Consider the following 13,454-nt stretch of genomic DNA (forward strand, 5'->3'; position numbering starts at 1 on the left):
GGAATATCTATAAGAAGAACACTGTAGGCCACAAGATGTCTTTGACAGGTATTTAAGACCATAAACATATTACAAGAGATGGGCTTCCCTGGTGGCTCAGTGGTAAAAAAAAATCTACCTGCAATGCAGGAGATGCTGGTTTGATCCCTGGGTTGGGAAGATCCCCTGGAGGAGGAAATGGTAACCTACTCTAGTTTTCTTGCCTGGGGAAAACCCATGAACAGAGGAGCCTAGAGGGCTACAGTACATGGGGCTGCAAAGAGTCAGACACGACTTAGTAGCTAAACAACAATATATTATAAGAAGGGAATGATACACTGGCCTTCAGAAAATTCTCTGAAACACCTGCTGATCTCTTTCAAACATTTTACCCCTGTCTAATGATGCATTCTAAGCCAGTATTCTTTAAAAAGGATATCAATAACACAAACTTCAGTTTCTCGGACAAGGACTAACATTTGACGCAGAGCAGTCTTCCTGGATGTGCTTACCGGATAGGATTGGGGGGAGGAGGGGGAGGAGGCGGTGGGGGAGGAGGTGGTGGTGGAGGCACTGAATTCTCAGACTGGTTCACCCGCTTCTGGAGCTCATCAACTGCACAGAGAGCAAGCATTCGGAAAAAAAAGGTGAAATCAGCAACTTAGCGCCTTATATACATGTAAAGGAAAAAAATCACCTCTTTCACAATCACATGCTTTCACTAGGGCAAAGTCAGAAATTCCAGTATGAAGCTGCAGAGCCTTTTAAACTTTTTATCATCAGTGAGAGACACCTTATATACATTACCAAGAAATTACCATCTTTTTGCTATATGTACAAACTATGGAAAAGGAAAAAAAAAAAATCAAGACAATGGCTGGATGGGTGGGAAGAAAGGACTGAGCAGGCTGAAGAAATATTTAAGAATGGAATATGCCACCCAAACACTAAGAAATTGTTAATATTTGTCTTTTAAAGTGTATAGACCAAGAATTGAATTAATTTTAAAGATGACATTTAGTAATGAATTTTAATAGCATACTTTCCTCCTCCACTTAATCTCCAGAGCTGCAAATCCTAGAGTTCATCATTTTAACCAGACTCAGACTCTCAAATGTCTAACTCAGAAACTTTTTGCTCTTTTGAAGAGCATTCTGGAAATACAATTTATTCATTCAGTTCATTCAAGCCATTAATAAAACAAGTACTGACTAAGCTCCAACAATGTGAAAAGAGCCTCTGCTAGGTGCTGTTTAAGACATAGTTCCTGACTGCCAGAAAACTCAATTTAAATTTATAGCAGAGATGTGAATGCCTCTAATTGAGCTCTCATGGGCTACAGGTACTGTTCTCAGGAAAAGCTCTCCCTCTATGCAGTCATTCTATTTTCCATGACTAATTGTACCCCAATGACCTGTCCATTTGTTTTTATTGCCAGCACTTAAATAAGCAGGCCAGGCTAGGTTCTCCAACACCAAGTATTCTCTAGTTATTTCATACACATGTGTCTATTTCTCTAAAGGGAATGAGATTCTCATGGACAAAAAAGCATGGTTTCTTTTCTTCTGTATTTCTTATAGCACTCCAGGGTACTGGGTATGGCTGAGTATATACATAGCAGACAAAAAGAATGAATTACTTCTTAATTTTAGATAAATTAAAAAAAATAAATTTTCATTGTGGATTAGAAAGCACTGAATATTTTTCAAAGGAAAAAAAGCCTACTTGATTCTTCTGTACAGATTTCAAAATTCTAGTATAAAATTAACCAAAAATATCTGAAGTGAATATTGAAGCTGTTATAAAGGGAACAACCTGACTCCTTAAATTACTTACTTTCCAACAGAAACTTATTATTTATCCCTGTGTAGTAATCTAACTCACACATTCCTGTTAAGCCTTCTAGAACTGAATGAATACATCATTTAAGTATCCCCTGGTGTTTTAAAGGTTTTTCCATTTAATATATGTATTGTTGCCCATTTTATTGATAGGTGTGATATTGAAGGCAGTATTTCATGTGTATAATTAGACATCAAAGATGAAGGTAGTATGAACCTGAAAAGTTACTTTTTAAAAATACACCCTAAAATGAACAAAATAAGTACTTAATGAACACTCATCTCTGAACACTCATCTCTGAAACCCTGAGAAATGCTGAAGTTTTGGTCTTCCTGTATTAATTGTATCTCTGTCTTTTAATTCTGTATGTGATTCTCACAAAAGCTCTGAGTCCAAAAAGTAAGTCTAAATATTTGTGAATCACCTGATTACAGTCGATCATTCTACTGAACTGCAATAGTCAGAAATGAGGGAATTTAAAAGAACGCTTGGAATTTTTCTATAGAATTCAGAGCATTCAGTAAATGTACTAGCCATGAAAGATTCACATATTAATACTAAGACATAATAGCCTACTCAGTGTTTTTACCAGAATGCTTTAAATTTCTAGCTTTCTCCTCAGAATTCTGGTATTTCAGTTCCAGTTCTTTCTTATCTTCTTCGAGAAGCTCCAGTTGTTGTTTGAGACTGTGAATCTCCTTGTGGAGAGTTTCATTCTGTAGCTGCTCTTCTAGTTCTTTGACCTATAAATTATAAATAGACTTTTAAACAGTGATAACAGTTTTTCCTTTGTCAAGGAAAACAAGCGGAAAAACAAATATTTCTCTTTTACTTTGCATTTCAGAGCAAAGAGATTTCAATTCATCTTTAAAAAAATCACACAAATCCCGGGACACAGATAATACTGGGCCTTCCCTGGTGGCTTGTTGGTAAAGAATCTGCCCGCAATGTAGGAGACTGCCCAATGTAGGAGGCGTGGGTTCGATCCCCGGGTCAGGAAGATTCCCTGGAAAAGGAAATGGCAATCCACGCTAGAATTCTTGCCTGGGAAATTCCACAGATAGAGGAACCTGGCAGGCTACAGTCCATGGAGTCCCAAGAGTTAGACATGACTTAACAAGTAAACCATCACCACCATCACCACCACCACAGATAATACTTATATTATCAGTAACGTGATTCATATAAACTTATTAGAGACTTACATCCCAGAAAATTCAGTTTTCAATATTCATATAAGTAAAAACTTCATTTAAAACAGATTAACACTCCTATGCCCATTTTCAAAAGAAAAACTCAGGTAATATTAAAAAGAGTCCTGGTGGGACAATTTGGTAACAAATAACAAAAACCATAAAAAAAAAAAAAATAAGGAAGGAAAGCCCCTTCGATTCAGTAATATTACTTCTAGAATTTGTTTTAGAGAAGTAGACAGGTGTTCAAATACATTCATTAGAGCATTCTCTGCAACAAGGAAATTTTGGAAATAAGCTACATGTCCACCAATATTGTTGATTTAATAAATTATAGTGTTCATTAAGTGAAATATGAATACTATGCAAAAATTTAAAATCACATACCTCACTATACACTAACATAGGAAGATATTAATATATTACCAATGGAAAAAAATCAGGTTATAGAACAATATGCTTGCAATGATCCCATTTAAACTATATTCATAAAACTATATTTACATAAAGTTTGGATATGCACCAAAATATGGAAGTTTTAATTAATCTTAGTTTTCTGCTTTCGCTTTTTCTATACTTTTAAGATTTCCTTATTATAGTAATAAAAACAACACAGTTGTGTTTTAAAAATTGCTGAATTTGCAAGGGAACTTATAGACAGGTAAGAAATATTTTCAACCACAAACCTGAAAGATTATTCAGAATAACAGTACAGTAAAATAGGTTTAGAAGTATTGATTGCTCTAATTTCATTTATAACTTATATATACTCTTCAGTACCCTACCCCAACAAGGTATACACCCAATAATTTAGTCCCATCCTCAATATAATTTACTAGGTTCTTGGCACACATTATTTAATGAGGTAACTACATGCAGAAGACTACATGCAGAAGACGGCTTCCCGGGTGGCTCAGCAGTAGAGTACACCTGCAATGCAGGAGGCTTGGGTTCAGTCTCTCGGTCAGGAAGATCTTCCGGAGAAGGAAATGGCAACCCAAACCCACTCTGCTATCCTTGCCTGGGAAATCCCATGGACAGAGGAGCCTGGCGTGCTACAGTTCATGGGGTTACAAACAGTCAGACATGACTTAGCAACTAAAACAACAGGCAGTAGATCATTTTTCGAATCAGAAAATTCTAGTAGTAAGGTAAATAGAAAAACATTCTTTCATTCTCTTTATTTGAAAATGTAATTCCTGCATATGGGGACAAAAAAAAAATGTCCCTTCCATCCTATCCCCCAGGGCACTTTCCCAGGGCCAAACACTATTACCATGTATTCATTTAGAGCTTCCCTACATATATACCAACATTCCTTATTGAAGAAAAAAAAATTTAACTCTACCTTACAACTCAAAAATACAATTCTACCTACAACTCCCGGTAAAAACTCCAGGAACATCCAAGGATTAAATGTCAACAGTGTTGCTAAAGAGACTTCCACAGGTGCCAGCAAATGGCAGCTAACAGCCTTTCCCTCACCAACTAGGGACACTGTAATAGCATGAATACTGATGCAGTTTGTCTTAAGTGGTTTCTTTAATTTGAAAGGCTTTGTTCCACCTGTTTGCCTCTCCTCCTCTCCGCCTCTCCTCCTCACCCACCACAATGACTATCCTTTCTGCTGAGCACACAGAGGCAGGCTGTGTCAGCTGGAGTAACTCTACTCAAACAAATTGAAATAACCACTCAGGAAGCCTTTAAACATATACATTTGTGCAAGTTTACAAAATCAGAAATTTTCTCTAAGCAAACAATTACTACTAACACGGACTTTTCCTCTCTCTTTGAATAAAACCTATGCCCTCTAACAAGTTCTTTGAGACCAATCATAATACACTCTCCCAGTGTATGCACTCTCCAAAAACACAATTGACTCATGGATTTCCAAACTGCATTATCCAAGCTCTTCTTGAGTTGTCTCTCTCTGCCTCCCTTCTTCTGATCCTTTGGACGGTTTAAAAATCACTATAAACCCTACTAGTGGCTCAGTGGTAAAGAGTCCATCTGCCAACACACAAGATGTGGGTTCGACCCCTGGGTCAGAAGATCCCCTAGAGAAGGAAATGGCAACCCATTCCAGCATTCTTGCCTGGGAAATCCCATCCCATGGACAGAAGGAACCTGGTGGTCTACAGTCCACGAGTTCACAAAGGAGTCAGACATGACTTAGCAACTAAACAACAACAACAATAGAGCCTACAACAGGGCACTATAAATTTTAGATGGGTACTATAAGTTCATTTGGTAGTTTTTTCCCTAAAAGGTGAAAACACTGGAAAGACAGTAACTCAAGTAAAATAAGGAACTATGAGCTTCTGGACCAACTCCTCTCAGTTTAAGGATGTGTGTGCATTAAAAACGCAGAAGAAAATCTGTTACCTTTTCTTGATGCTGAATTCTCTCTTTTTCAAGGAGCTGGACGAGCTTTGCATTTTCATCTAATGCGTTCAAAAGCTGTCGGTCAGGAGCAGAGCTCTGTAGTAGAAGGTGGCTTTGTCTCTTTAGCTTGTTCTGTTCTATAAACATCTACAAAAGTTAATTATAAAAATGTACATACCAATCATGCTCACAAGCCTCAATGGAAACTTAAGCAAAAAGAAAGGTGGAGTTTTCATTAAAAAGGTAAACGCGATTTCTGAATGGTAGCATGATGATTTCAGAAGTAATGAGTACTATGATAAGTTTTCATTCATAACTTTTCTATAATCTTTAGAACCTTTACCTTTGTCTCAGCACAGTATATATATAATAGTTCAGTCCTATACTGCAGTTTTTAATATTTTATTATTGCTTTAAAATATATTAATACTAGCAGTAGCAGCTAATATATATCAAGAACTTATGCCAGATATTCTACTAAATATGTTCTACACATTATTTTAATGCTTTACATCAATCCCTGTGAGCTGAATGCATCTGCTATAAGAAGCTAAAATATGTTCAAGACCATGGGATAGGTGTGGCAGCAATCATTTTACATGCAGTTTATCACCTAATCCTTAGAATACCACTGTCAAGTAGACACTATTATTATCCCACTTTTACTAATAAGATAACCAAGGCTCTGAGGAGTTAAGCAGCTTTCCCAAAGACACCAGTGAGTGGCAAAACCCAGGATTTAAACCCAGATCTGTCTGATTTACAGGCCCATGCTCTTCACCATCTGGCTAATCTCTTTCTCTGTTATTTACTAGACCTAAGATTTTTGTCTTAAACCAATCAACTTTTCCCAGTGACAAAAGTAGTTAACAGTAGGAGGGTAAAGAGGAGAAGGAAAATGGTATATTAATTAAACTAAGCATTTTATTACACAATTTACATACACTCAACCTAATCTTCACAACCTTTCATGATTGAAAGCGACATTATTTCCTATTCACCTATTACTTCTTTTCCTTAATATGCTATACAAGTCAGTCAGTGGGCGAGTCTGAACACAAAATGCTTTACAAATTCTGAAATCAGGCCCATATTATACTACAGCAACATTTGCAAGTGAAATTTACATTCTTCTTCCATCTGATGGCTGTGTAAGAACGGGAACAGAGGATGAGTAAGTATCCATGAGTGCACAAGTGCTGGGCTGGAGAAAGGGAGACGGGGGCATCCACGCACGAGGGAAGCATGAGCAACATTCCATTCCATCACAGTGTCCTAAAGTTGAGGCCAATGGTCTAATTGAAATGATTTGTTTCAGGTTACTACTGAATAATAATATTACAGCATTTTTTATACATTTTCCCCTCTTAAAACTTAACTGGTTGGAGTCGTATGTTGGTACCTTAGAAAATATCTCATAGCCAACGTGAAAGGCCAACAAATGCAACCAAAACAACTGAGATTCTCTGGCTCCCCAGCAAGTGAGGCCTTTCACCAAGGATACTCTGAGTCCGGGAGCAGACAGAGAGGAAGCAGTCAGCGGGGCTGACCAGGGCAGAGGCGAAGGGCCCCGCAATCAGACAATGAAGGGCACAAGGACCCCCGAGGCCAGGGGTGGCTTTATGGCTCGCCCTGCACCGCCTCTCTGTACTCTGGTTCTCTCTAGGGAAAAGGTATAGCTCTCAGGAAAACTTGCTTAACGTACATGATTATAAATTGTTTCAACTGTTATTTTAGAGAGAAAAGAATAAAGACTGTGTCTTAGGGATGTTAATAATATGAATTTCTTTTGCAAAGCCCTGTAACAATCCCTAAATTGCAATATAAGATGAAAAGAACATACAGAAAAGAATTTTCTTTCAATAACAATGGCAACTTGAAAAAAATTAGTCTTTAGACCACCTTTTCTAGACTTTAAAGTACTAAAATAAAACACTACATAATGCCTTTTTTCTAAAGATGTATTTAAAGAAAATTCAGTTACTGAACACTAATGAATTTGGCTTTCAGCTATGGAAAGAACTTCTTGGTTAAAGTTATTAACCTTATCCTTGGTTAGAGTTATTAACCTTGGTCCCTGATCAGACAAATAATGACATTGGTATCAGAATTTCAGAGAAATTTTCCTACATCTCTTCAAAGAATGAGAAGATAATGTAGTATCATTAATATATAATTCATTCTTTCAAAAATAACATTAAAATATTATCATCTCAGTTGTCTGAAAACAAAACTTATTATGCAACATTCCCTCAGTATATTAGGACTACATGTTGAAAAGGTATTCACATCTTTAAAAAGAGGAAAGAAAAACCACACTAAACAGCAAAAAATATACATTCAAAAAGTACAGGAAAGGTTTCAAGAGTTGAAATTATGTTGAAGAAATACAAACACTTAACATAGTTATGAGGACGACTGGCTGTTCCCTCCTTGTAAATGATCATGTTTTTGGTTTTTTAATTGGACAAATGTAGAAGTAAGGAACAAACATTCAATTTTGAATTTACACATTTGAGAATTGTTTGCATGTTTACAGGGTATATATCTTCCTTTTGCAGTTAAAAAAGGTGACCTACATTAAGTTTAAAAAATGATTTCTATGGCTCTGCACTATATACTCCACCAGGGCAGGAGTTGTATTTGCCTTCTTCACCATAATTTCCACTACCCACACTGTGTCTGGCTTGAAAGATATTTGCTGAATGCACTAAGAACAAAATGCAAAAGTGGTATTTCTCTAGTTAAGTCAAGTTAGATACCTTTTAACAGCAGTTGTCTGTTGAAAACCTGAGAATCTATGAACTACGTAAAAGGGAAGATATACCAGTTCTAATTCAGTTTTGTCTTTTCTTCTTACTATTGTGTAAATCAAGCCTTAGATATTGTAAAATCATCGAGCACTGTTGCAAATACTTATGCTACCAGCAGTGTGGAGTAGAAAATGGCATTCCACTCCAATATTCTTGCCTGGAAAATCCCATGGACAGAGGAGCCTGGCGGGCTACAGTCCATGGGGTCGCAAAGAGTCGAACATGACTGAGCGACTTAGCGCTCACGCACACACACACACCAGAAGGCTAAGTACCACCGCTCTAGCTTTCCCTCCTCAAACATCTCTCTCCTCATTCTGGATTAACCTGTCAGCACTCTTTGCACCAATCGCTACGGGTTGCATGGCAGAATGAATCATTCATCTTTATATTCTTAAAGAAATCTTACTTCTTCCATCTATCCTCTCTGTTACTGCATGGCCTTCGAGTTTTTCTCTGAGCTGTTTTGTATTCTAACATCATTCTGCAAACAAGAAATGGAAACTGAAAATGTCTCTCAAAATTAAGACCCTTGCATGCAGGTCAAAATCAGCCAACATTTTCAGTTTTGCAATGGAGGCATTTTCACATTCTTGCTACTCTGCCTCCCCTCAGCCATTTCTTTAGCTCCATTATTTATACACTGTAGATTTTTCCAAAGGGCTCTAACACACTTCAATTCTTTTTCCTCTTTTCAAGAAACAGGAGAATAAATATTCACTCACCTTTCACTAAACTCTCTGACTGAATCATAGTATTTCAAATTAGATCTTCTCAGACTAAACTTTTATAGGGTTCATTGCTACCACAGTTACCTTCAAGTATGGAAAAACTCCTGCACAAAACCATCATCTGATCTTCAAATGTCAGTCCCATAACCCTGCACTGTGTCTTCCTTCTAAACCTTGGATACTTCCACCTAAGAATGCTTACATTTCCTTAGCTACCTTCCTTGAACCCACAGTATGCACACAGATTCAAAATGTTTATACATGATGGAGAAGATCTCATGTAGGTCATATCATATTATGAGCTGTTAACACATAACACATCATAAGCTGTTACAACTCAGCCAACTGATGCCTCATCATTTCCCTGGAAACCAGTCACAAAGCCATGGAATACCCAAAGAGCACATGTCAACAAAGTTAACCCAGAGCATGAGAAGCTCAAAGCTTATCTCTAACACGAGAGGAAAGGCTCAGACAATGGATATATAGCATGTGTAACAATGTTCCACAGCAAGTGGCAGAATCAAGGCACATAATGAGAGCACTGAACAGTCACTGAAGACCAAGATGTTGTTCTTTCAGATGGTATCCTGGGATGTAACCTAGCTTCTTAAGGCTTTTGGAAATATACAGAAGTCCTCTACTCAAACTGGCCTTTCCATGTGATGGGATGGGTATCCCTAAATACAATTTATTTTCCCGTATAGCATTTTCTAGTTTATAAAATTCTTATGAAGACTCATGCCATTTGATTTTACAATACACTTAGTGAGGTTGGTATCATCACCCATTTTACAGATGGTGAAAATGAAGCCCAAAGAGGGTAAGAGCTGCTAGTAACAAACAACTACTACCCGAATGGCATGGCAAAATGTAAACCCAATCTCTGACACCAAGTTCAGTGAACTTGATATTATTCCATAGCTCCCTAGATCAGATGATCTTTATTCAGAGTGACAAGTGTTTGTTCAACCTCAAAAAATGTTTTCATATATCATCTGCAAAGCTCTTTAAAATATAAAACTAAAAAATGAGGTCTCTGCAAGACATTTACCTCTTGTGCAAACGACTCCGCTTTCTTTCGAAGGTCCTTCTCCAGCTCCAAGTTCACCTGCATTTCCTCATATTCTTCTACTGCTAGCATGGACACTTAAGAAGACAAGGAAAAGAAAATGGACAATAGGCCACACAGATTATCAGGCAAATGGATGAAAAAACAGCATCGAAAAGATTCCTTATTCAGGCATACAAACACCCACATTCATTGCTGGCTGGAATATAAATTAGATAACACCTTTTCAGAGAGCAATCTGGCAATGTGAATCAAAAATCTGAAACTATTCATACCCTTTGACTCAACAATTCCATTTTTAGAAATGTATTTATTCTCCTAAAAGAATGAATCATGAACCTACAGAGATCTAATTGTAAAGGTGCTCTCTGCATCATTGCTGAAAAAAATGAAACAATCTGGATGACCTAACATCGAGGGGTCAGTAAGTAAAGAAATATACAAGAAATATTCTGCCAACGGGATTATGTTGTACTGAGTGAGCTGCAGTGAGATGGATGAACCTAGAGCCTCTTATACAGAGTGAAGTCAGAGAAAAACAAATATTGTGCATTAATGCATAGATAACGGAATCCAGAAAAGCAGTACTGATGAACATATTTTCAGGGGAAGAATGGAGATGCAGACATAGAGAACAGATGACTGGACACAGCAGGGGAAGGAGAGTGTCGGATGAACTGAGAAGGTAGTGTTGACTTATATACACTACCACGTGTAAAACAGATAACTATTGGGAAGTCGCTGGACAGCACAGGGAGGCCAGCCTGGTGCTCTGTGATGACCCAAAGGGGTGGGATGGGAGTGGAAAGGGAAGCTCAAGAGGGAAAGGCTATATATAACAATTGATTTGCACTGTTGTGCACTATTGTATGGTAGAAACCAACATAACAACATAAAAAATTATATTGTAGAGGCATATTTCCTAAATGGGAAAGACCTTCATGATATATCTTTAAAATGAGCTCATTTCTGTTTCTTAAAAGCCACATGCAAAACACGTCAATAAAAGTTTCACAGAGGAGGAAATATGTAAAAGGCCAACAAACATCTTTATCAGTAACCAAGGAGATGGAAAGTAAAACCATAGCTATCTTTTTATACTCACCAAAGAGGTGACTGCCAAAAATTTTAAAGTATAGCTATATCAAGTTTAGAGAGGGCACAGAACAATGAAAACACACACACTGTTAACAGGTATATATAAACAGGTATATAAACAGGTATATAAACAGGTATATTACTTTTAAATGACTTTAAAAGTAATCTGGCATTATGTAGTGAAATTGATGATAAAATATTACATTTGGGGTGTACGTTAGTGAAACTCTTTGATATCTGCACCAGAAGACATGTGTAAGAATTCTTATAACAGGATGACTTGGAATAGCAAAAAACTGGAAAACACTCAAACATCCACCAACTGGATACTGGATAAACAAATTTTGGTATAGACATCAAATGAAATATTATACAGCAGAGAAAAGAAACCACAGTAAAATCCTTTAATATGGATGAACCTCACAAATGCAAAAAGTTGCAGAAGGAAACAGGCAAAATGACAGCATATATATCAATTCATGAAAAATTAAATAAAAAAATCAATTAAATTAAAAAAAAATTAAATAAAAAAATCAATTCATGAAAAATTAAATAATATGCTGTTCAGAGATATATACATAGCTGAAAAACTACAAATAAAAACTATGATAAAAATTCAATTTAGAAATACAAGTAGAGATTGATGTTCAAGGGCTTGTAAAGTACCAATGGATAAAAAGACTATCTCTTGAAAAAAAAAAAAAAAGACTATCTCTTTTGTTGGTTTTTTATTTATACTCCATATACATTATAGACATATTTAACAAACAATTTAAACTGTATTATATATAGGCTTTTTGATTGAAATATAGTTGATGCACAAAATTATGTTACAGGTGTACAGTATAGTGATTCACAATTTTTAAAGGTTATGCTCCATTTATAGTTATAAAATACTGGCTATATTCTCTGTATTGTACAACATATCCTTGTAACTTATCTTATACATAATACTTTGTACCTCTTACTCCCCTACCTGTAAATTGTCCCTCCCCCCCTTTCCTCTCGTGGAAGAATAAACACTAAAATGTTAACAGTGCTCATACCGGGACTATAGATTGAGATTTTTTTTTCACTTTTCCAATATGCATTTATACTTCCCACCAAAAAAAGTGTGCTACCTGAATAAAAAGAAAGAAAAATGTGTGTGTGTGTGTGTGTGTGTGTGTGTGTGTGTGTGTGTGTGTATTAGTTGTTTCAAAGTGTAATCCATATTTATAAAGAAAAGAAACAGGCTTAGCTCTGTAGAGGCCCAGAGTCAGAGCTTTGAATTAAAAGAATCTCTGTGGGCAGAAACCTTCAAAGGGAATATCCTGTCAAATAGAAGCAACATGAATTCTTTCCTGCTTTTTGACATTTTGTTAAATAATGATATAGATGGGACAGAGGGAGTGATGGCGTCATCACCAACTAGGTACCACATGGGTGGACAGTACATTGATCTCTCCATCAGATTCTGGCCAGGCACTCTCAACTCTGAGCTGAGTCATAGCAATAAAAAGCTTTAAAAGGGCTCTCTTAATGGCTGCTTTCACCAGCTGTTCCTCCAGGGCACTTCAGTCTTAACTGACTAAGGACTGGTTTGCTGTGTAATGACATAGAATTTCAAACTTTGTACTCGGTCAACCTACCGCCTCCTCAGAGGAAAGACTAACAGTCTTGCTCAAGTGAAGCAATGTAAGTGGTGGTTTGTGATGTGAATTATAGGTCCCTGAGAGCTAAATGATTCTCAAACCTATTTTTAAAAAGAAACTCTGCAAAGAAAACAAGATTATGACTATCTGAAGTCCTGGGCAAGATAATTGACTTTCTTTCCTATGACCAGAACACTATGATAAAAAGTGAATTTTCACATGTCCTGGTCCTCTTAGATTCTGAAAGAAATTGGATTGGTCCTAGTCATGTATTTATTTACATAATCTCTCTCTCTTCCTAGATAGGGGGCTCCCTGAAGGCAAGGGCCATCATACTAACCTTTGTAGAACCCTGTTTCTAGCACAGTGTATCATGACGGAAAATTCTTCTACACCATTTCTATCTTCATAAATGCACAAAGAGCAAAGGAAATGTTACAACCTAGTGCATCTCCCACACTTACTGAATAACTACCAGATACATAAATACCAATATGGCCATGGTCCCAGGATACATGTAGGACAAAAGAGGATTTAGGCCTGAAGTTTCTAAATGAGTGGGTTGTGAATTCCTTAAGCAGAAGCACTTTTAAATTTCTTCAGGCGCTAACTTAGGTGATAAAAGAACAGGAAATGAGACTCATTGCTAGATGTTAAGAAGACACAATATAGAAAACGTTTGCTACAACACTCTTTAGACACAGGTC

General features: G+C 36.8%; 1 protein-coding gene across 1 annotated transcript in view; it reads right to left on the minus strand.

Annotated features, from left to right (window-relative positions):
• The window catches only part of SHTN1 (shootin 1), a 101,970-nt gene that overhangs the window by 42,344 nt on the left and 46,172 nt on the right, over positions 1-13,454 (minus strand). The window contains exons 8-11 of the mRNA XM_065923404.1: positions 9,998-10,092; positions 5,400-5,546; positions 2,411-2,564; positions 492-594 (exon numbers count right to left, since the gene is read on the minus strand). Coding sequence (XP_065779476.1) covers positions 492-594; positions 2,411-2,564; positions 5,400-5,546; positions 9,998-10,092 — 499 coding nt within the window. The remainder of the gene's footprint in view (positions 1-491; positions 595-2,410; positions 2,565-5,399; positions 5,547-9,997; positions 10,093-13,454) is intronic.

This window comes from Muntiacus reevesi, chromosome 2 (assembly GCF_963930625.1).
Source record: "Muntiacus reevesi chromosome 2, mMunRee1.1, whole genome shotgun sequence".
Lineage (NCBI taxonomy): Eukaryota > Metazoa > Chordata > Mammalia > Artiodactyla > Cervidae > Muntiacus > Muntiacus reevesi.